The 25,594-nt window shown below is 34.9% G+C and overlaps 1 protein-coding gene across 1 annotated transcript in view; it reads left to right on the top strand.

Moving 5' to 3' along the window:
- Nucleotides 1-25,594, top strand: part of LOC150096080 (serine-protein kinase ATM-like) — a 250,619-nt gene that overhangs the window by 46,577 nt on the left and 178,448 nt on the right. Inside the window, exons 5-7 of the mRNA XM_090409613.1 lie at nt 9,293-9,457; nt 19,583-19,748; nt 23,112-23,274. Of these exons, the coding sequence (XP_090265739.1) occupies nt 9,293-9,457; nt 19,583-19,748; nt 23,112-23,274 (494 nt within the window). The remainder of the gene's footprint in view (nt 1-9,292; nt 9,458-19,582; nt 19,749-23,111; nt 23,275-25,594) is intronic.

Below are 25,594 nucleotides of genomic sequence, written 5' to 3'. Positions count from 1 at the left end.
TTTTTATTTCTTGTTAGGTTCGTTTCTGATAATCATCATGCTTTTCAAGGATTTAGGCCTAGAGTGGCCTGTTATGGCCTTAGACGTCATCATTGAATCTCTTTAGAGGATGTCTTGTTTTTCTTTTTTTCTAGTAGTTTGTAATTTAAGGCTTGTTTTGGTAATCTTTCTGTTCTCATTCTTTCAATGTGGTCCATCCATTTATGTTTATATTTTAAAATTTATTCTATTACTGATTTCTGGTTTAATTCTCTCATACTTTCTTCATTTCATTTGTGTCAAATAGAGTATATTTTGCAGTTTTTCTCATAAACTTCATTTCAGCTGTTAGCAATTTTTGTTTTTTTGTCTTATTGTCCAGATTTTGCTTCCATACAATAGGACTGGTTTGTTTTTGAACTAGGTTAGGTTTAAATGTAGAGTTAATTACACCTGTTATTTTTAAATATCTTTTGCCATTTTTAGGTTTATATCTTTTTCATTTTCATATGTAATCATATATCCTAGGTAGTTAAATGAATTCACCTATTCACCTGTTCTAAAATCTTATATATTACTATTTTAATTCTTACTGGATCTTGTCCTTTAAAGACCATTGTTTTTAATTTTTCTGTTGATATTATCATTCCATAATCTTTGGCTATTTCATTTAAATTTATAATATCTTTCTGTAACAAGTTATCTTCAGAATTTGTAATTATTATTTGGTCATCAGCAAAAAGGGGAGTGTTTAAGTTCACAGTAGGAGAAAGTTTAATACCTTGATGGAAATTTTTATTCCATTTTATTATTATTTCATTTAGATAAATATTAAAATGAGTTGCTGAAAGGGTACATCCCTGTCAGACTCCATGGTTTATCTCTCTTGGATATGATAGTTCAAAATTTAATCTTATTTGTATTTGATTATTTTCATATATACTTATGATACCTTTTAGAATATTATTTGGTATTTGCCTTTCTTATAATATGACAATTAATATTTTAATTTAAATAAAATATTTCTTTTAACTTTATCTACTTTACCAATTCCAACCTTAATAGCGTCCACTACCATCTGCAGTCCACCAAACTCCACTTACTCTTTTTAACAGAAACTAAAATCTCACCTTCCCCCAGCACTATCCATCTCAACCTTCCTAACTATACACTGTTTAACTCCTTTTGACCCAAGGGTGGCATCTGTGCACATATCTGCTCCGACATACCCTGCCAGAGAGCACCTAACCTAGAATTGTCCAACTTCGACCTTCTTTGGCTGAAGCCATCCCTTCCCCACTCAGTCAAATTCATCTGCTGTCTCTATCGCTCTCCTAATACCACCAATCATTCTGAGCTCTTTCATTTCCTCCCCATAAAAGTTGATTTTCTTCAGTCCCAGTCTCCTAACAGTGAAATCATCCTCCTAGGTGATTTTAATATCCATAACACCAATTGGCTATCCTCTTCCAGTTGTACAGATCCTGCAGGCAGAGCTGCTGAAACATTTGCCATCACTAATGGTCTTACACAAATTGTTCAAAAGCCAACCAGAATAACAGATAACCCAAACCACTCCCCAAATACCCTAGATCTCTTCCTTACTAATGACCCTTCCAAATATATAGTGAATGTAGTGAGCCCCCTGGGTAATTCTGACCACATCCTAGTGCTCATCTCCTCCCCATGCAACAACACTTACACAGTCACTCCCACATAAGAGTAGTTTGGCATTATGAAGTGCCAAATGGAAGAGTCTCCGAGATACTATGCTTTATTCCCATGGTTGGATTATTATTTCCGGTCTTCCAGTCCAAACATATGCACCAAATGTATCTCCAAAGTAATCCTCACTAGCACTTTCATTTGTACAGCGTTGGCACATCTCCAAAAGATGTGCCAAGGCTGTACAAATGAAAAATCAGGCATACCACAACTGGCTCAAATCAAGAACCCCATCCTCCTTCAATGCCTATTGAAGGAGGACTGAAGCCTGAAACAGATGCAAGAAAATTATCAATGCTTCTAAAACAAAATTTGAACGGGCAAAAAGAAGGAAGCTTGCAGCCTGTTCAGATGGCATCCATGCCTTTTGGTCTCTTGCCAAGGTAATTGGTCGTAACTTTTCCCTACACTATTCCCCCCTCTATCATACACAGATGGCTCAATTGCAACACCACCCACAGAAAAAGCTAACTTCCTGGCTTCACACTTTGCCTCCAATGCACACCTAACTGACAATGGCAAATGCCCTCCAGTCATTCCAACTTCCCAACATACAATGCCTCCTGTATCCTTTTGCCAAAAGGATATTATTATTATTATTTGTCACACCTCCAAGGAGTCTAAAGACTCATCGTGGGAGGACACCTCTGTACAACTCTCCATCTCCACCCCTACACCGAACTTCTACTACCAATCAACTACATCAGTGCCATCTACTGCCCACCACCACAAGTATTTTTTGTCTGTAAATTATGTGTTCTGAAGGGCCAATTTGTCTGTATGCAGGATGAAAAACCCAAGTTTCCAGGAGAAAAAACCCCTGCTACTTCTGTAAGAAATCGGCTAACTCACCTTCAATTGAAAAAGTCAATATAAAGATTCCTCCCGTCCCGACGGGAATCTAACTTAGGTATTTTCTAATCGAAGAGTGCAACGTACCGCCATTCTTCCAATTGTGCTACAGGGGCACAATTAACAGCAGTTGCCCCCAGGTGGATCATGGCATTCCTCCTGTCCTGAAGGTCTGTGCACCAGAACTGAACTCCAATCCTACACCGCTGTACACACACACTCTCTCTTACTCCACTGGTATATATTCCAAAGCTGGTCTATATTCAACCCATTCCTAAAAAGGGTGACAAATCACTGCCATCTAACTACTGCCCTATCTCACTCACTTCAATCCTATCTAAAGTGATGAAGAAAACCATCAACTCTGAACTCCCACTCTACCTCGAAGGTACCCAGCTATTAAGCAACCACCATTATGGTTCCATCGAATCCGATCAACAGGAGATCTACTTTCATACATCATCCATCGCAAATGGGTGATGGACAAATGGACTTTGGACACCATCAAAGGATGGAAAGAGGATGACTTCTCAAAACAAATAATAGATGGTAAAGTTCCTTGGAAAAGTAGGAATGGGTAGACCATCAATGAGATCGATGGGTGGGGTGTCTGATCTTCAAAGAATTGCAGCCTCTGGAAAAGCATACAACGGGACCACCTGGCTAAGACTGGTGTGGCACATCAGTGCGCATCTGAGTGACCATACGTCATCTGATGATGTCCAATGAATAGATGGACAGAGTATTGAGATATATACTCTTGTTTGCATTTCTTTTGAAAATTTTCTACTAAGTTTTTTTGTCACTGCTTGTTTCATTTAACATCTTCAGTTTTCATGTTACCTTTATCATCTTTGATTCTTTTTACATTACTCTTACATGCATTTCTAAGCTTTTTCAAAGCCTCAACAATGTTTTGACACCTTCCTGATATTTACTTGACTTACCAAAGTCTTCCCATGAGTCAGCAAATGTCTCTGTAGGACATCTGCCAACTTATTTGCTAGGAACTTTCAATATGCTTTCTTCTTTTTCAGGACTGTTTCTTTAACTTGTGTCCACCATGGTATTATTATTTTTCTATCCTTGCAAACAACTTCACTACATGTCTCCCTAGCTGAATCAGTCAATGTTTTCTTTAGAGTTTGCTATTGAGACTCTGAGGTTTGGTTCTTGTTTTGAACTGTTTCATTCTTTCTTCAATAATATTTGTATAGCTCTGTCTACAGTTTACCTGTAAAAGCTGCTGAACTTTAATCATCATCATCAATTTCCTAATATGTACCCACGAGTAGTGTTCTGGTTACTGTGACAACACTAAATGATTAAGTTTACATTATTATTAATCTCCTATCTACGGTTTTCCTCCAAATCAATCTATTACTTGTGAGATCTCCAATATCAGGGGTGGGCAACCTTTTTAAGAGTGCTTGCTAAAATCATCAAATCTTTGATGCAAAATTTTATCATGTGCCAACTGAAATTTTGGGGAACATATTATTATTTGGTGTTTTTTAAGTATTGGGAGAACCTTTTCAAATAATCAGAAATCACACTAGAGCGGTAAAATCAAAGAATATTGTAAGAATAATTATTGTAAGCCATGTAAGATTGAATGAATGTAAAAATTAGTGATGGAATTTTTACTTAAAAGTCATTCTACCCTGTTAGCGTTATTTACACATAAAGGCAAATATTTTTATTTAATAATGTTTATTACACATAAAGGCGAATATTTTTATTTGCCTTTATGTGTAATATTTAAAGATGCAATTTTTAAGATCAGCAAAAGAGTAAACAATAATTCTGATTTTTTTGTTTTTTTATAAAGATCAATCAGACGTAAGTTTTTTGAAGTTTTTTTTTTCCAATATGTTACAGTGCACAATCTCATAATTGTTTTACTTGACTAAAGCACAATAAAATAAAATTAAAGATATTCTTTTATTAATTCTTAATCCCTTACGAGTAATACATAAAAATTACAGATAAAATAAAATGTTATTTTACCTACATAATATATTAAACAGAAGTTAATCTTTACCATTTTATCAGAAAACATCAAATCAAAACTAGAGAAAGAAAAATAGTGGATGCTTTATTTATTTCTTCTGCTGCTGCATCACTGATGACAGATAATTTATATCAGGTTTATATTTTGTGACCTTCAGAATCATCTGTAAGGCTACTCCTATTACGAGACTTAACAAAGTTCATCACTGAGAACAATGATTCACAAGAATATAGATGCGAAAATGGACAGTAATGCTGTTGCAAGGATTTTTAAACATACAGAAGTTTCTGGATTAGTATTCCATGTCCTTAGTACCTCGTTTTTGGCACTTCTCTCTGTTACTCCCGTCTCTTTTACAAGTCAACTCTGAAGTCAACAAATTTCGGCATTCAAATTGAGCTACTTTGAAAATCAATCAACTGCATTTCAGAATCATCCATATTTATTCACGAAAACATTTGTAAGTTTAATTCATCCAGTTTTATAGTGACTGGAAACTTAATGAATTTTGCAGTCTCTTCTGATTCTCTGAACTTAACAAATCTGCATAAAAAAATCAGTTTACAAACCCACACACGATGTCATACGTTTCTTTATAAGATATTTGTTGATTAGTCAAAAAGAGATTTATCTCATTCAACAAATCATTTCAGAACAAGACCTCGACTAAGCCAGTGAACATTGTTATACATTATTAGTCCTTTGTACACTGAATCCACCTCATTCAATATATTCTGAAATTGTCCTTTATTCAAAGGACATGCAGAAACATAATTAACAACCTTGGTTACTGGTTGCAGCACTTCTCAAAGTTCCTTTAGGCTAAGATGTTGGATATCTATTTATTTATTAAGGTGAGCACTGGTTGCGTGTCGGAAAAAAAGTCGTTGGTGTGCCACGTTTGGCACTCGTGCCAAAGGTTTCCCACCCCTGTCCTATATTGTCATATCTAACATTTCCTGCTCCTAAGCCACTTCTGATTGAATCAATCCACCTAGACCTTGGTCTTTCTCTGGGTCTCTTTCGTACCTTCTTGGCATCAAACTCTGTTTTGCTGACCTTTCCTCACCCATTCTATTTATGTGGCCATACCACCTTAGATTAGCTCTGCTGACACATTCTTGAATGCTAATAATGTCAAGTTCCTTTCTAATGTCTTCATTTTTAATATGAATCTGTCACTGATGCCATCAGTTCACTCCCCTAATTTTCCTCAGAACCCTGATATCTGTGGTGTTTAGTCTTTGATCAAGTGCTTTATTTCTAACCCAACTCTCAGATCCATAACTTAAAAATGGTTTCAGCACTGTCCTGTATGCTGCTAGTTTGGTGTTTTGGCTAATTTCTTTCTTATTCTATATAAATTTATTCAGCTTGTTACCCACAATACTAGATTTGCTTATTTTGTTGTCTATTTTCAGATTTAACCTACCATCTTCTCTAAAAAACGTGCATAAAAGCTGAAATATTTTATTGTTCTATAGGATCTCCTTTCGGAATGCAGCTGAAGTTTTCTATGTTCTTGTAATATTTTCATAGTTTTGGTCTTTTATTGCTGATTTCAATGCAAAATTTGTTACAGCTGTTATTCAATTTAGTTAGAGAATCCTGGAAACTTGCACTAGATGTGTTTAATTCTTTTGAAAACTTTTTTACATACTGTTCTTTTCAATGTGCTATTCAGTTTTATACTTAAAACTTAAACTAAGTGATGGTCACTTCCAATTTCAAATTCTTTGTACACTCTTGTATCCTGAACATGAAGATATCACTATCAGCAATAACATAGTTGATGATGCTTTTCTTATTTCTTGTGTCTTCTCTCCATGTGAACTTGTGCACTTTTATTTTGGAATACAGTCCGCTGAACATTCTGATCAAAAGATATATTGCACAAATGCTTTCTTCAAGGAAATTACTAGAGTAAACCTCCCATGATAACAAACTGGTCTTTGGTTCCTGGGGTGTTTTACTATGGTATATATTAAACCGTTAAAACTTGAATTGAGACTTTAAAGGTAAACAGAGAATTTTTTATTACACTGTTATTAACATTCCAGTTCTAGATATATCTCATAAATCAGTAAGACAATAAATCTGTGTTTACAGGTATCCCTTGATATATGCGGTTAATTAATCCTCAATGGACACCGCATTATTCAATGTTAAGAATTAATGAGAATAATTATAATGAATCCTGCAAAATATAAAAATTTAAACATCATTTATTTTTTAAGGTGACATGTATTTACCGTATATTCTGGCGTATAAGTCGACTTTTCAGTATTGAAAAAAAGTACTAAATTTTTTAGGTCGATTTATACGCTGGGTCAAAAATTGATTGCTTTCCAAGAAAAAACTAGTACGTATCATGCTCTGTTAAATTTATTAGCAATATACAAAAAGGGTAAATAAGTAAAAATATTTCAACTTATATCAAAATTATTTACATGTTATATAATTATTTATTTACAAAAGAAAATAGGTAGAAAATAACTACATAATTAAAATTTAATTTTCACCGTCCGAATGTATGAAAAGTTCATTGTACTCTGGTTCTGTAATTTCTTCCGGTATATCATCATATAAATTGTATTCGTTTTCTCCATTTCTCCATCAGATTTAGCACCAATTTCATCATCATTGTAAACAAAATCATCTTCCGAGCCATCTAATTTGTTAGATATAGCACATTTTTTAAAAGATTTTATTACTGTATCTGGTTTTCGAAGCACTAAATTTTTCCTTTGGACGGCTACACCAACTCACTGTAGCTTTGAAGTTTTCGATGTCCTTATAATTTGCTTTGTCCCACTTCAAAGCAAATAAACGAATATTATTTCTCGTTATAATGAGTCCATTTTGGTGATTTTCTCGAACCCAATCCGCAGCATTATTTTCCAAAATAGACCACTTACAAATTCCTTTCCGTAATGCGCACTTATTTTTTGGCATTTTCATTATTAAAGTTTCATTTTTTCTCCAATCGCAAACTAGTTTTTCGTTTACTCCGAACTGACACGCAGCAACACAGTACTTTCTTTTGCAAATTTAATCACTTTGCACTTAAAACTCACATCATATTTCATTCTTTTAAAAGGAGCCATTGCACTTTAGTTCACTATTGGTCAACTGGTCAATATGAAATAAAATTTCTTTTGTCAACTAGGTATTTTATATCTTTTGCTAAAACAAAGGATGGAAGCACTGAAAAGGCAGTTATGATCCTAGTAGTTGACGTCTGTATAAAAAAAATTTACTTAAAAACTGTCATTTTTATTTTTAAAGAAATTTTTTGAGTCGACTTACACGACGCGTATACTATAAAAGCTCAAATAAACTAAAAAAATTCCAATGTCGACTTATATGCCAGAATATATGGTATATATTTTATTTATACATATTTGTTACATAAAAACTTATCTAAATATTTATTTTTTATAAAAAAAACTTATCTAACGTAAATTGAACAGTGTTAGCTTTTTATTTCTCCTCCATGATTTTTCGATAACAATCAATTTGTTTATCTAAACCGTGACTAACGTTCATGCTTCTCTCTACATTTGGATCTATCTCTAGTGTAAGTTCTTTTGCCTTCGCAATTGTCCTTCTCAATAAACAATTCTTCGAGTTCTTTGATAGTGATTTCTTTAGATACATCTTCCATTTCTTCAGTTTTCTTTTCTTCTTACTCTTCGATATGTCTATTGATGTTTGATTCCAAGAAAATCTTCATTACTTAGGTCTTTCGAATGTGATTCCAATAATTCCCGAATATTTTCTGAATCGACATTCTCAAAGCCAAGAGCACTTCAAATCAGTTGCAACCATTTTCTTCAATTATTTTCTTTAATTCAGCTGGATATCTGGCTGCAACATCTTTATCAACACTTGCTGCTTCACCTGTTAATTTTACATTTTTCATTCTGGATCGAGATTTGAAATTTTCTAACCAGCCTTTGCTTGTAGAAAATGTTGCAATCACATCTTGATATTTGTTTTCTTTAAGTGTAGAAAAAAGTCTTAAAGCCTTCAGCCTAAGATTATTGCTGTCGATGGGAATACACTTCTGATTACAGTCTTCTAGCCAAAGAAATAGTAAATCTTCCATTTTGATCATTAATGGGTTTCTATTCCTAGTACACTGCGTATTCAAAGATGCAGATGCCACTTTGTCTTGTTCTCGGTACTCAGTCGCTGTATTTAAAATGGCTCGTTGTATAGTTGATTCACCAAAGCCTAGAGCTCTTCCAATGTTTGTTTTGCTTTTTCCATTATCAAATCTTTTAATAATGTAAATTTTAGTATCCAAAGTAATAAGTTCATTTATTCCTCTTTTTCGAGGCCATGGTTATGAAGGGTAATGCTTTACATAATTTGAAAATTACGTGATATGCAGATAGGCCATAAGCGTACACTGTAATACATATACATATATGTCTGTATGCAACATGTTCTGCTGTTAAATTGAAGCACTTAGACTGAAGCCGAGAGTGAGTTACTAACGTTGGAGCACGACTCGTACCACGTGATCTGATCGGTTTCATTGACCAAGTCTAACGCTTTGCTTATTTTCAAACTTTTTGGGCTGCACTAATCAAATTTGATACTGCATATATCATGTTTATGGTCACAATAATTTTTTGTGCACTAATCAAAACTGCATTAATCAACGCATATATCAAGGAATACCTGTATTTATATAATTTTTATTTTTTTTAGGGGGCATTCGTTTATGTTGGTCTGTACTTCAAAGGTACATTTTTAAAATTTTATCAGATGACTTCACCTGTGCTGCTTTTGGATTTGATTGCACTAATATATTACTTAAGGAAGTCCTCTTGGTTCCTCAGATGTGTGGTGATATTAATCCTGTACAGTACAGAGGTAAGTGGGCATATCTTATATAATATATCATTTATGTATATTTATGCATTTGAATTTCAATAGTTTTGTTATAAGAAAGTTTATTATTATGAAAAACAATGTTCTGGTCTCCGGCAGCTTTTTTTTTTGCTTTCAGTAGGACTGTAAATGATACTTTGCTGCTAATTTTTTACTTGAGCAGAACACCTGCATTCAGTCACTCTTAATCCTAAGTTTGAATTATAATAATGCCTCAAGAAAATATCTTCATAATTTCATTTGTAATTTCCTTATTTATACTATTAATTTCAATCTTGTGATAGTTAAATTGACTGCACCTTTGAAACATTTTTATAGGAGTGAACATCTTTATTCCATATCCCACTCTAAATGCTCATTCTATATTTTAGCCTTATTTTCCAACAGATAATTAACAGCAGATATCTAGTGTGAATGCCTATAAATCATGTTATGACTTTTTGCAGTGAAATCCCCAGATTCGTTTTCTGTGCTAAAAATTTCAGGAGCCGCAATCAAATTATCAACGAACATATTGAAAAGTCCAATGATAAACTGAATTTTTTTCTTGTCAAATTGACATTTGAACTTTTAGTCCTTTGCTGAAGACAACTGCAACTGTTGTATACTTGTACAGCTTTACTTTTGCCTATTTTTGAATTCATAGTTTTGTTTTTATAAAATAAAAAAATTTTTCTATTCCCCAAAGGAAGTGACTAAATCCTTTTAGCCCTAACTTTTGGAAACTGGTAGGCAGCTGGTCTCCACCATTAATTACTACTAGTAGTAGGAATAGTAGAGTTCTCCAAGTTTGTTTTGTAAACTTTCTGCAGACATCTTGTGCACTTTGTGTATATAGTATATATATACACTCTGTGTGTGTGTGTGTGTGTGTGTGTGTGTGTGTGTGTGTGTGTGTGTGTGTGGAGTATGCATTTTTTTACTTACTCTCTCACACTTCAAATAATTAAACTCTTAATTTCAAAACTAAAAGGACACTGAAACTCAACTCCTAATTAACCTTGCACACAGATTTGCACCCCAGTTTAATGAATTAAGAGATTGAGTAACACAAATATATACAACAACAAATCAGCTGCTTATGCAAGCATAATGTATTCTTCACATTGCAATTCTAAACATGAAAAACATTCTAGTTACACAGCTTTCTTTTATTTCTCAAAAGCCAGCATTTATTATCCTGTATGTGTAAAACTTCTGGAATTTCAGTTTCTTGCTTCCTACAAAAACTTTTATTCCTTCTTAAATTCACACAATGAGACTAACATAAAAACTATTTCTTGTATAATAGCACCATAACACAGTCATAAACTACTAAAACTATATCAACTGTTAGAAATCACTTATCATACTAAGAAACTTAAAACAACCTTTTCTGTATGAACTGGAGAGCTTTATTATGAAAGGAATTATAAAGTTCCTTTCAGCTTTAGCTGAAATAAATTCTATAAGGATTAATGACTACAAAAACTTCACTTATCTCTCTTTTAAAGGATATCCTCTCTCAGTCTTCCATTTCTAACTTTTTTTTTCTAATTTCTGTTCCATTTTCATATATTGAAGGCATAGAACCTCCACAGTTTTCTCCTGCTGAGTTCTTTCCCTACTCCTGAATAGCTGAACACTTAGCAACATTCGATAACATTCTTTTCAATTTTATGCATGCTTGGTGTAGGTGATGATGCTAGTGGCGGTTTGCTGTAGTTGGTGGATGAAGTGGTGGAGACAGAGAGTTGTAGAGTAGGTTCCTTCCCTTGATGAGTCTTTGGACTCTTTGGAGGTGTCACATAATAATAATAATAAATGGTATTCCTGTTATAGAAATAGAAAAACATAGAAAGATAAGAAAATAATATTTATTAACTTATTTGCTGATATTTCACTGGTATTATATCCAGCATCTTCAGAGCACAAAAAACATAAATGTTCCCCAGACATCCTCTTAATTGCCTATCACACAAGACCGCAGCAAAATTGTTACCATCCCATACATTCAAAGCACATCTGAAAAGATATCTAGAGTTCTCAATAAATATCAGCTATTCACTGTATTTAAACCTTATGCCAAATTGGCAGCTCTCATCCATTCACCTAAGAACAAACTCTCTTCTTTATCACATCCAGGAGTTTATGAAGTGACCTGTTCTTGTGACCAGTCTTACTATGGACAAACAGGAAGAACTGTTGACATCCGCCTTGGTGAACATAAAAAAATACATCCAGCACTATCGTTATGGCAAGTCGGGTCTAGCAGACCATGCCTTGGATATCTCTTCACACACGATCAGTTGGAGGAAAACAAAAGTGTTACATAGAAGTCAACAGAAGCTTTAAAACATACTCCAAACCTCAACAAATATGGCTGTATAAATTTACCGAAATTTGGAAAATTAAGATCTAATTGATATTTGTTTTCTCTCTTTTTCCAACATATATAGGTGCCTAATTAGGACTTTAGTTCCTTATGTTGTCCATTACAATTTTTTTAAACTTGTCCCACTGTTTGCATACTGTGACAAACTGTTTTTGTGCTCTGAAGATGCTGGATATAATACCAGTGAAATATCAGCAAATAAGTTAATAAATATTATTTTCTTATCTTTCTTTGTTGTCATCTATACTGTTAAAAAATAAATAACATGTACTGTGAACACATAAGCCTTTCCACGTGTTTGAGAAATGGTATTCCTGCCTGAAATAGCATAAGTTCTTTTTTCACTTTGAGTTATAGGGTTAAAAACTTGGGCTTCTAGGAGAGTGGTTGGGAGACATTTGCCTGTGCCAAAGATCAGCTGACTGACTTGAGAACTGGCAGAAAAAAGATCCAGATAAAGTTTCTCTGTTAGGCAACTAAAACTGAACATACAACAATCTTTCTACTGCCAAGATAACATTATAGAAGTTACCACAAATACACACTGTTTTAATATTATTAAAACAGTGTGTACTTGTGTGTGTCCTTGGGTGCAAGGACAGCAAAGCCCATACTGTGCTATATCATAGCAGTACACAAGATAAGACAACCACAAACATCCATGCCTGCAGCATGATTTCAACTCGACCTGGTTGGCCGAGTCATTACTTCCTAATGACTCGGCCAACCAGGCTGGCATCTAGGAAGAACAGACTATTTCATCAGTCTTCCCTTGCTAAATTAAATACCTTAGCCATATGCCAACTTAATATACCCGATTTTTAGGCTACAGGAAACCCCCATCACACACACACACACATTGATTCGGGGAGATATGGGTTATATTGTTATTATTATGCAACACCTCCAGGGAGTCCAAAGACTCATCGAGGGAGGGCACCTACTCTATAGCTCTCTCTTTCCACCAACGCCATCTATTCCCCCCCACCACCACCACCACTAGTATTTTCAAAGACAGTCACAAACATCCGTGCCCACGGCGGGATTCGAACCCGCAACCTTTTGGCTGGAGAACGGATACGCTAACCATTCAGCCAACCAGGTCGGCCAAATGGTTAGCGTATATCTTCCTGAATCAACAGTCATACTATCGTCTCTCATAACTAATGGTTGCAACCTCATCAAATCATTAGCATACTAATGCCCTCCCATTTTCCCTTTCACACTTAGAATACAGAAAGTCCATTAACTATTGATTATTTCTTTTGCCTTGTTGACTGAGTAGGTAGCTTCTCTGCTCCCCAAACCACAGGCCACGAGTTCAGATACAGCTATTGTGATAATGATATGTGTAAATGTTTATGGATAATTGAGTGAGGAATTTCCTTACCTGGCAGGAGGCCACTACCCTGTTTATTGGAAGCCTGAAGTGGCTTGAAAATGCTTTCTACAGAAGAGTTCCTGGATTATCTAACCTTTAGCCCATTCACATAACTAATGTACTATACATTTCTGACCTTTTATGAGCGGAATTTGCATAAAAAATCTCTGGGAGCTTTAGAAAATTGTGTTAAAGTTCTAAAAAGCTGTATAACTGAGAGGAGACCTCCACATAGCCTTTAAAGGAATGCGGAGAACCGACCAGGGCTTCTGACCTAATGTCCAATCCTCACCTTCTCGTGGTGCACCCTGTTGGGTATCTACTTTGATACTGAATGAACGAGGATGGGCTGGCAATTTGGGATTTAGCCGACCAAATTGTATTCTTATTGGTTAAACCAAAATAAAAAAATTATGGTACAACATGACAAAATTTCATGCCGGCTGGGGCGTCGCCCGGTTAAACAAGGCCCCCGTTGTTTTCGCCAGGGAACCAGGGCGAACAGCGAAAAGTCAGCTACTGGAACAAATCTGAAAACAAACCCCAACTCAACATCACCAGAGTTAAAGATCGGTACTATCAACGTAAGAAGCCTGAATGGCAAAGAAATGGAGCTAGCTGAGGAATTAGATAAGTACCAGATCGACATAATAGGGGTGACTGAAACAAAAAAGACAAAAACTGGTGAGATCTTTCTGAGCAATAAATACAAAATGTTATATTCAGGCAATGACAATCAAGGAAAAGAAGGAGTAGCCATAGTATTCAACACAAAATACGAGGCTAATCTTCTTGAATGGCAGTCAGTCTCAAGTAGAGTAATGTGGGCAAATATGAGAATGGGGAACTGGACAATGAGACTTATTTGTGCCTATGGTCCCACAGAAGGTTCTACTAAGGTAGAAGTGGAGGAATTTTTTGACGCTTTAGAAAAAGCAACTGACACAATGAAAAAGGAAAAGTTGGTCCTTGTTGGGGATCTAAATAGCAGAGTAGGAAATGATTGTGAGACATACAAAAATATTTTGGGAAAATTTGGAGAAAAGAGCAAAGCTAATAATAATAGCAAATATCTGTTGGATTTCTGCTCAGGACATGGACTGGTTTTTACTAACATCATGTTCCAACATAAAAATGTGCACAAATTCACATGGAGAGAAGAGGCTAGGAATAAGAAAAGTCTCATTGACTATGTTATTGTTGATAGTGATGTTTTCTCCCTGGTGCAGGACACCAGAGTGTACAGAGGATTTGAAATTGGAAGTGATCACTATTTAGTCTTGAGCAGGATAAAATTTAATTTCATATTGAAAAGAATAACATGTAAGAAAGTTTTAAAGCGAATAAAAGTTGAGCAGCTCTCAGATGTGTACTGTAGACTAAAATACAGAAAGATTATTGAAAAGAAAATGAAAGAGTTTGAGAACAGGAATCAAACCTTGGAGATTCAGTGGCAAACACTGAAGAAAACATTGATTGATTCTGCCAGAGAGGCATGTGGTGAGGTTGTGTGCAAGGATAAAAAAATCAGAACTCTCTGGTGGACACAGGAAGTTAAAGAGGCAGTGAAGGAAAAGAAGAAAGCATATCAAAAGTTCCTGGCAAATAAGTCAGCTTTTACTCTTACAGAATACAGAGACAAATGTAAGAAAGCTAAACAGTGTGTAAAACTAGCTAAACTAAATAATGTTTAGTTTATACTAAATAATGTGTAAAATAAATATCATCTCTAACTCCTGTAAAAGGAGTTAGAGATGATAAAGGTGACATGAAAACAGGAGAAAAAGAAATCCTTGAAGTATGGAGTAATTACTTTGAAAAACTGCTAAATGAAACACGCAGTGATGACAGCACAGTGATAAAAAAACACTGACCAGGCATGCAGTCAGGAATACATATCCATACTTGAAGTAGAAAAAGCCATCAAAGGCTTGAAATGTGGACAGGTAGCAGGAGTAGATAATATTCGACCAGAAATGCTGAAGTATGGTGGTATAAAAGTCTTACAGTGGCTGCACTGCATAGTTCAGAAAGCCTGGACAGAGGGACGAATTCCCGATGATTGGAGTAGAGCTCTCATAGTACCCATATATAAAAAGGGAAATAAAACTGAATGTGAGAATTACAGAGGTATTTCCCTTCTGAGTGTTCCTGGCAAGATCTATGCGAGTATACTTGAGAAACGGTTGAGAAGAATTGTGGAAGAAAAGCTTGGTGAAGAACAAGCTGGATTCAGGCCAAATAGAGGCTGTCAGGATCAGATCTTCACTTTATGACAAATAGTCGAGAAAGCATGGGAATATAACAAAGATCTGTATTTAAGTTTTGTCGATTTGGAAAAGGCATATGACAAGGTGCCAAGAGAGAAGCTATTCAATACGCTGCAGTTATATGGGTGTCAATGGGGCATTATATCAAGCAATACTTAGTCTTTATTTGAGTTGTGAGTCAGCAGTTAGAATTGAAGGAAGTACAGGAAGATGGTTTAATGTTAAATCTGGTGTGAGACAAGGATGTACATTATCCCCTCTGTTATTCATTATTTATATGGATCACATTATGAAGGAAAGTGGTATTAAATCTGATATCAGAATTGGAGATGTTAATGTCAGCTCTTTGCTTTATGCGGATGATGTTATACTTCTAAATAAATTCGCTACAAGTCTGCAAGATTCTCTGACTAAATTGAATAACTGTTGTAATAGATATGGTATGAAGGTCAGCAATAAAAAGACAAAGACAATGAAAATAGGCAGAATCATTGAAAATGTGAACTGTGTTGTGAATGGAGAACCTGTGGAACAAGTAAAACATTTCAGTTACTTAGGTACGATTTTTACTGAAGATGGTAAATTAAATATAGAAATAGACAACAGAATCAGCAAAGCTGGTATGGTGGGAAGCCAATGGAATAAATTCATATGGAATAAGAGAGAAATTAGTCGGAACACTAAATTAGCTGTATACAAGACAGTGTTCAAACCAGTTTTAACTTATGGATCTGAGAGCTGGGTCAGAAGTAAAACACTTGACCAAAGACTAGAGACTGCAGATATGAGAGTCCTGAGAAAGATTAGAGGCTTGAACAGATGGCATCAATGGCAATATCATATTAAAAATGAGGAAATTAGGAAAGAACTTGACATTGTCAGCATCCAGGAATGCGTTAGCAGAGCTAATCTCAGGTGGTATGGTCACTTAAATAGATTGGGAGAGGAAAGATTAGCAAAACAAGTGTTCTCTGCCAGGTTGGCAGGAAAACGACCCAGAGGAAGACCAAGATATAGGTGGATTGATACGGCACAAAGTGCCTTAGACGATAGAAATATAAGATCTGATAATGTTGGAGTTTTGACAAGCAACAGACTGATTTGGAGGAAAATTGTAGATAGGAAGTTAGTAAAGATGTAATTTTTTCATGTAGTACTGTCATATCCTGTACACCCCTTGAGGGTACATGGCAGGAATTTGATGATGATGATGATGAGAAATTCAACTTTATTATCATATTTAGTTCACATAAAAATCTCTTCTTTGCTCATTATTGCTCATTTTTGGATCCCCTAGATGTTTACTGTGCACTTTCTAGTTGAAATTTGCTTGTTTTGGCCCTGCATCCAAACCTACAGGATCTGCAAACATACAGATTGCATGTGATTCTGTGTGACATATTCAGCATGCTCTTGCCAACCATGCTGTGGGAACTTGATTGGGGAAAAATGAAGTTGCGTCTGCATTGATGAATTTCAATCCTCATAATTTGGTTATATGTAGAATGTAGGAACAATTTATTCTTACATATTCACTTCAATTAACATCATCAGTGATCAGGACACTTATTTATTGTTCATACAAGTATAAACATGATTATTGTTCATTATAAAATATTAAAATAAAAGGAATATTGATAAAATAATTATAAAATATTATGTGTGTGTGTGTGTGTGTTACAAGAGTTATTTGTAATCCTTAATAATTTCCTAGTGCTGTAAATTTTCCATTAAACTTACAACATAATGTCAGTTTGACTTTTGTTAATTACTACAGGCTATGATTATAATTTATTTATTATATCCTGTATGTATTTATCTCCTTAAATGTACCAACAGGAATGTTTTTTAGGGAGGAAATTAATTTGGTAATGCCAGTAAAAGTAGTGTGTTCTACTCTATTGTTTTGCTACCAACCAATTGAAAATTGTTTTATATTAGTATAGTTTGTCAATTTTTCATCCTGCAAAGCAGGCAAACCAGCCTTGAGAACTCAACACTACAGGGCATAGGATATACCAGGGCGAAGGGCTTGACCATCTTATCCTGTGAATGGTTTGAGGTCCGATGATTAATGTTACATCCTGAATGAAGAACCTTTACTAGGAAACAATTCATTCACGATTTAACAAGTCAAAAAAATCAGCTGAGAGAAAAAATTTGTACTAGAGCAGAAGAAATAAACTATTAATTGTAAATAGAATTAGAATTATCTCCTTTTAGTAGAATTGTAATACTATGTAAATAACTTTGTGTACAAATTAGTGATTCTATGTAAAAGAAATGTTAGGTTAAATATTGTGTCCTAGTAAGCTATCTCAAATAACGTAAGTCGCCAGACAGGTAGTGAGTCACAGTGCAAAGGTCGCGTCTGAAACGCACGTATCGGTCGTAACACCGGAGGCTACAGCGTACACGGAAAATGACGTAAGCACACTTTCCTCGAAGACAGCACCTAACAGCAATAGGGCGAGTAAGGATCATCTTAAGGGCATTAAAACTAAGGGTCGTGTGAAAAGGAATACAGTAAAAAGAGGGTGCTAGAATGTAGAATATAAGACAACGTGCGCCATATTGCAAGGCTTTTTTGTTCCTGATTTCATCTCGAGGATTCTTGACCGGTGGTCGGAGAAAGGACGAGCTAGGGTTCTATGATGTTGGACAGCGGGCCGTTTTCCTGATTATGTTGAACAAGATTCCACACGGAGCCGTACGCGAATCTTCAGCCTATGCAGAAATCGTGCCAGCCGCTGGATATCCCATTGGAAAGGAGCGGAGATAACCCTCAGTTGCGGAAGAAAATAGTTCAAGTCTGGCAGCAGTAGAAAGGACGATGTAGCCATAAGCAAGGCGCCGAGATAACCATTCGAAGGATGACCAGAACAACACGTGGTAGTTAATAGACCTTCGGAAAGAACTGGGTAATGTAGAGATCTTTGTTATTTGTTATGGAAGTGATAGAAGATTGAAATTTGTGTTTGATTAAGTAATGTGGACAATCCTTAGAGAAACTTTGATAAGATTTCGTAATTTGAGACAGCAAATTCTGTTGAACAAGGAATTGTCAGGAACGAATCTAATTGAATGTGACTGAAGTAATAAGTGTATTTGTTTAGTAGATAACCTTAACTGAGATAGCAACAAGTTGTGTAATATGTCTTTATGAATAACATGCATGAGAGGATCTTAATTTAGTATAATATTGTCATTGCTTTCTATTCTGTGTGATTAACAATTTGATTAACAATTGTCTAGGTGAACTTGATTAATGTAGAATTGTTTAATTATCTTAGCATGAGATTTAACTTAGCAAGAGATTTAGAAGTTTTTGTATTTTGATTCAATTTAGTTGTAATTGTCATTTAGTTCCAATAAACTTGTTTTATTGCATATGCCTGAGTCATGCCTGAATTCGAGATATCAAATTACCACTTATAAAATTCAAACCATAGCGGGAAAGGAAAATTTTAGATGTATATGTTTAAGTAATAGATCATTGGTCACAACTGCAAAGTACCGATATCTATTTAAGTGTGTGTTAGATCTGCAAAGTACTGATATCTATTTAAGTGTGTGTTAGAGTGTATGCCAGTGAATCTAGGAATATTTCCCTGAACTTGAATAAATTCCTGTTATAGGATACTGGCTGGTGCAGTATAAATACAAATTTGCCAGTATCTGAAAAGGAAATATCCCTAGGTAGAATCTAGTTAGGCTACACACAAGAAAAGATAATAGAGATTAAAGAAGTATGTAAGTTAAGAAAATAGAGGAACAACAAATATATAACATTAATAAACCCTCGACACTACAAGGTAAAAGAGGTTAAAAGGAAGATGAGATAGTATGGTTTGCATAATAACTGAGTGTCCTTAAGTTTTATATCTGATCTTATATTCAATACTATTTAGTTTTTTTTTTTTTTTTTTTGAATCTGAGGCTGGTCATTTTAACTTTGATCAGTTATTCCTCCTTATAAAGTAGTTACTTTTTAGAAGGGAGTAATTTCAAAAATATTTCTTGCAACTAAAAAAAGTACTATTGATAATATTGTTAATCTAATTAAACTTTTCCAATTTTAGAGTTGATGAAATTCTACTGTGATATGATTTTATCACCATCATTAAACTGGGATAGGACACTTTTAGCCCAAGTTCTGTATAGATTGATTCATAGTGCCTGTTTTTATTTTGATTTGCAACCTCAAATGCTCTTAAAGTTTTTTTCTTCAATATTTCCTGGATCCAGGTAAGCATCTATTAGTTTAAGTCCTTTGTGGAGACTTATCTAATTTTGAATTTAGAGATTAAGATAAGTTTTGATTTTTTTCCCCTCCCTATCAAAATTTTAATGATGTATCAAATAAAAATAACACAACTGGATTTTAAGCATGTCATAAATTATAAGCATTCCATGATTACTGAAATTTCAAATTTTATATTTGACTTACAATATAAGACAATGCAGTTCCTGGAATGGCTTTTTCACTGCTGGTCATGCAGAACCATGACTGTTCACTTTTGAACCTGTTTGTACTATTGTTTGTTTTGTTTCAAGCTAGTAGTTGACAAGCTGGTAGAGTTTGCACATGTATTGAAGTTGAAAGTTTATTTTTCACTTGGTTAGACTATAATAAATTTAGTTTAATCCTTTATCCAAGTGTGAGCAAACAAAGTTTGTGGCTGAAAGTATCTTCAGGACTGAGGTAAGGCAGTACAACCCCGGGCAACTTGTTGCAAAAGTGGAGCAAGCTAACATCACTCCTATCTCAGTATCTCCCATAATGCAAAACACATCTCCTTGTGGATATGTATAATGTTATGCATTAAGGGGAGGGCCACTACCCAGACTAGTTTCGACCTTTATTGAGGTCTCTTCACTGGGAGCTAGGTCCAGACATGGAGATACCAGGCAGAAGCAATAGCAAGGTCATCTCTACCTATACGAGTTGCCAAAAGGTGTGCCACCTTTTTATTAAATTACTCTGGATTTAGAGAAAGATGTTGAAAGTTTATTTTTCACTTGGTTAGACTATAATAAATTTAGTTTAATCCTTTATCCAAGTGTGAGCAAACAAAGTTTGCACCTGAAAGTATCTTCAGGACTGGGGTAAAGGAGTACATGACCAAATTCTTCCATAGTTTTCCATAGTTCTCTTTTACGGATTGAATTGAATGCCTGATGAAAGGCATCAACTACCATGTGGAAACACACCCACATCCAGCCCATACCAAAGAAAGGTGATAAAAGTCTACCAATAAACTACTTTCCAATTCTTCTCACATCTGTTCTCTCTAAAATTATGGCCAAGGTAATGAGCAACCAATTCTTGAACCACCTAGAGACCTACCATCTAATCAGTGAACAGCAATATGGATTCCACACTTGCAATCTACAGCTGATCTTCTAGCTTTTACTATCCACCTCTGGACTCAAACCATGGAAAAATTTGGAAAAACTAACATGGTTGCCCTTGACATTTCAAAGGCATTTGATCAGGTTTGGCACAGGAGTCTACTTAGCAAACTGCCTTCTGCATCTACAACTGAATAATAAACTTTCTCACTGGTTGTTGATTACGTGTCATGGTGGATGGTTTCCTCTTCTTGGATATCCTCACCAATGCAGGAGTATCCCACAGTTCCATTCTCTCACCTTCTCTCTCTCTCTCTTCCTTTTGTATACAAATGACCCTCTCGCAGCTTTCTAATCCTATCCATATATTTGCTGATGACAGTACACTTCATTCTTCCTTTCCATGCTTTTACAAATGTAGTGCTCAAGTATTAGGATCCTCAAGATCCACCACGAATAATGGCCTAAACTCCAATCTCCTAGCTATATCCCAATGGCAAGGATAATCTTGTAGACTTCAATGCCACAAAAATTCAGTCCTGTTTGATCTCTTGCAAGAAAGCGTTTGCAGCCCTTACCTTCACTAATATCCAGATTTCCCTTCTTGAACTGACCTAAACCTCTGACCTTTCCTGGCACAAGCCACTACTTCACACTTTCACATCTGCTGACTCTATACAAATCCCAAATCCATCTAACCATGAAATATTGTTTCCATATTTGGGGTGGTGCATCAAAATCCTCTCTAGTATTGCTTGATTCTATCCAGAAGAGGGGACAATGCAATTAATTAATGATCCTCTCTCACAAATCTACTTTAATCCCTCTCTCACAGGCATTCAACTTCTACCTTGCACCTCTTCTACAGATACTTTTATGGATAGTGCTTTTCTGAATTGGCCACTATTATTATTGTTATTTTTTTTTTATGTGGTTCCCACCCACAAAAGGTTATTAGTAAACCTATTGTACATTTGTACTGTGGGTTGGCTATACCTCCACTTTTCTCCAAAACCATTAGGACAATTGCCACTGATAACCAACACCTTTTTTTTTTACAGTTCATCTTGAAACTCACTAAACTAACTTTCTGCCTCCTCTTTCATTCCATTTTCTTCTCTTCTCTGGAACAGCCTCCCCACTCTACCTTCCCCAAAGAGTACAACCTCCAGCTGTTCAGACAAAATGTGAGCAGCTTCTTTAAGTCTTGTGATCTTTCATGTGTGGATCAGATAAAAAAAAAAAAAATAGGAGTATTGTCAGATCATTTCATTTTCAGACATATATTTGCAAAATCATGGTAATATAACAAAGATATTATTATTATTACATGACACCTCCACAATAAGTCCAAGGACTCATTGTGAGAGGGTACACTACTCTATTTCGCTAAATACATCTCATCCTCTCCACTACTATTTAATTCTCCAACGACAACACTACTACCATCAATCGCATCTATCGCCCATCATCACCAAGAACAGTATTTTTTGTCTGTGAAATCGGTGTGTTCTGAACGCCGATTTGCCTGTACGCAGGATGAAAAAAACCTGCGTTTCCAGTAGGAAAAAACCCTGCCATCACCATATGAGATCGACTAACTCACCTTCAAAAGATATGTATTTAAGTTTGGTAGATTTGGATAAGTCCTATGGCAAGAGGAATGTTGTCAAAACCCTATAGTAATACGATGTAAATTGGACATTATAGCGAGTAGTCCTTAGTCTATATTTAAGTTAGCAATTAGAACTGAAAGTAGGAATATGGTTTGATGTAAAATCAGTTTGTGAAACAAGAGGAGCACACTATCTCCACCCTTATTTATCATGTGTATTAATCATATTAAGAAGAAAAGTGTATAAAACAACATTCAGCTTTGCTGATGATTTTATGCTTCTAAGTAAATCCCATGCCCTAGAAGATATAAATATAGAATCCAACAGTATTGATGATAATGATAGACTAATTTGGAGGAAAATTGTTGACTGGAGGTTTGTTAGTAGCAGTGTAAACTGAATATCATATGCTACTGTCATATCAGGAATTTAGTGATTACGATAATAAAAATGGTAACATTCAGTACGTTCAATTATATAATCATATCTCTGAATAAAAAAAGAAAAAGTTAATTTTTTTTCTATTGCCATATTAAGAGATATTTCACATTTAAAAATATCAGTTTGTAGGTGATGTTTTTGCACTTTTATGATTTTTATGAAATTTCTAATTTTTTTTTTTTTTTTTACATTCACTTAGGTTAGAAAGGGCAAATATTTATCATGAACAGCTTCTGTCTTCTCTAGTTGAAGTCCATAAACAAGCAAGTTTTGACTGTCGTATTCAGTTATCTCAAACTGGAGAAGCAGTCCTTCTTTCTTTGCTACGTTTGTGGAATGCTAAGCCTTCAGAAGTAACAAAAGTTTGTTTCCCTACCTTTATTTATATATTATATATTTTTAATGTTTGTGTTTCCAGATAATTTTGCAGTACACTATTTTATTGATTATGAAAAGCCTTCACAGAATGTGTCAAAGTAACTTCGAGAAAATTCGAAATAATGGGAAAAAAAAGTACCTACAGTAAAACCCCTTTTTTACACTTTTCAGGGGACTGATGGAAAAAAGTGCAAATAGCAGGAAATGTAAAAAAACATTAAAAAAAAAGGCTAAAAGATGACTTACTGTTAGTATGTGAGTCTACATACTAGATTACAAAATTTAATAACTGAAAATAAATGAATTTACAATGTACTTATATTTATCTATTTAAAAAAATCTTTAATTGTTGATTGTTTTTGCTTTTCATTTTGTTTTTTGACACAGCGGCAGATTGCTTTGCATTTAATTTAATTTAATTGCTTTGCAATTCAATGCTTGACCTGTTTTTTTACTATCGTGTTCAAAGTGGACACAGAGAGTCCAAGATCTTATGCTAAATGCACACGTGTGTTCCGGCATGCCAATTTACACGTTGCAGAATTGCCATCTTTTCTTCTACCGAAATACATTTTCTGTCTTTTTTCTCCATGTTCCTAACATGGATAATCCACCACCGCAAAGCAACTTTCACATGCTAAATTACGTAGCAGAAATTCTTCAATATCAATTCGTACCTGTGATTAAAAAATCATGGTATCGCTCATCACTACAGTACTGCTGCATGCATGCAAGTCACCGTGATGGCGGAAACGAACGCAACGCCACCTGAGAACAGAAATGCACAGATTTCTGCTGAAATCAATTTGAAAATCGGTATTGCCACCAAGAAAAAAAATGCAAATCATGGGAAATAACGTCCATGTCAAGTTGTTAATGGCGGGAAAACAATACATCGTGAGAATAGGCCTTAAGAAGGGACCAACAGAAAATGACGTAAATGGCAGGAAAACGTAAATTGTGGGAACGTAAAAACGGGGTTTTACTGTATTTGGTATTGAGATGGAAATGCAAAGAATTATTTTTGTTTTGAATGTATTAGATGTGCACAATGTCATATTTATTAAATGGATAGTTCTCCACTTTCCATCCAACAATTTGTGTGTGTGAATTTCACCATGGCACAGATATCTATATATCACTGGCAGGTGTTAGGTTATTTTCAACATTCATTATGAGACCACCACTCTTTATATTGGAGGTGAAGCTTTAGGAAAAGTGCCGTGTTTGGTCATATCTAACCCTTAGATTTATCCACATTACCAATATGTTATAGAAGATTTACAACTTTATTCAGATGAGATTGTCATTAAAATATTTAGGATTTTCTTAAACAAATGCAAGCTCTTTTTTTTTTTTTTATTTTTATTTTATTTTTTTTTTAATAATAATAATTAAAACTTTTTTTAAAGCAGATCTTATGTTTGGGAGCACATAGTTAATAGCAGATACTGACATAGTTAAATGCTAACAAACTTATTGCATTACTTAATATTACTGTCTTCTTTATATCATTTATTGACCTGGCTGGCCTGGTGGATAGCACTGCTTTTCATTCTACAGGTTATGGACTCATATTCCATATGTGTCATAAATGCATCTAAAAATTTTAGCCTTCTGGCTGGGTAGATGATTTTCCTTGCCAGATGTGAGACCACCACTCCACTTCTGTTTGTTGGATGCTTCAAGAAAGACTATGTTTGGTCTCTATAGTAGGGTTCACAAAATTAGAGAAAATTCAAAATAATTGAGGGAAAAAAAGTGCCTAGTTGACATTGAGATGGAAATACAAAGAATATGGTCTCTAGAATACATTTCATGAATAGTCTAATTATTAATTCTTGTAGCAAGTCTTATACGTTGGTCATACATAACTGGTAATTGACTTAAGGAATTTACAACGCATAAAACTGATATTAATTAAAGAAAACTTCAATGAATACCTTCAATATTTCGGCAACGTCATGTTGCCATCTTCAGGAACATACAAATATGGTATGTGTATGCAGGCACTAACAAAAGCAAACGAGGAAGAAGGCAAGAAACTAATATTGTTCCTAAAGTCCTAATGGTGCCCCCTAGCGGGCTAATTGGGTTTCTTGGCCATTGGGCTGAAGTTCTCACGATGTAAGTCTCCCAAATTTGGGGCAGTCTCATGCACCCAATTTTGTTGAGGTTTGGAACATTTTTTAGAGCTGCTGATGATTCCATGAATAATCTTTCGTACTTGAACTGTTGCGGTGTATTATTTTAGTTTTCTTCCAACGAATTCTATGGCATGGTCTGTAAGCTCAGAGTGACTGC

The sequence above is a fragment of the Typopeltis vanoorti genome, chromosome 19, assembly GCF_054136105.1.
Source record: "Typopeltis vanoorti isolate ZY-2024b chromosome 19, IOZ_Tvanoo_1.0, whole genome shotgun sequence".
NCBI lineage: Eukaryota > Metazoa > Arthropoda > Arachnida > Uropygi > Thelyphonidae > Typopeltis > Typopeltis vanoorti.
Note: the sequence above shows the minus strand (reverse complement) of the source record. Positions and strands in the feature narration are given on the sequence as shown.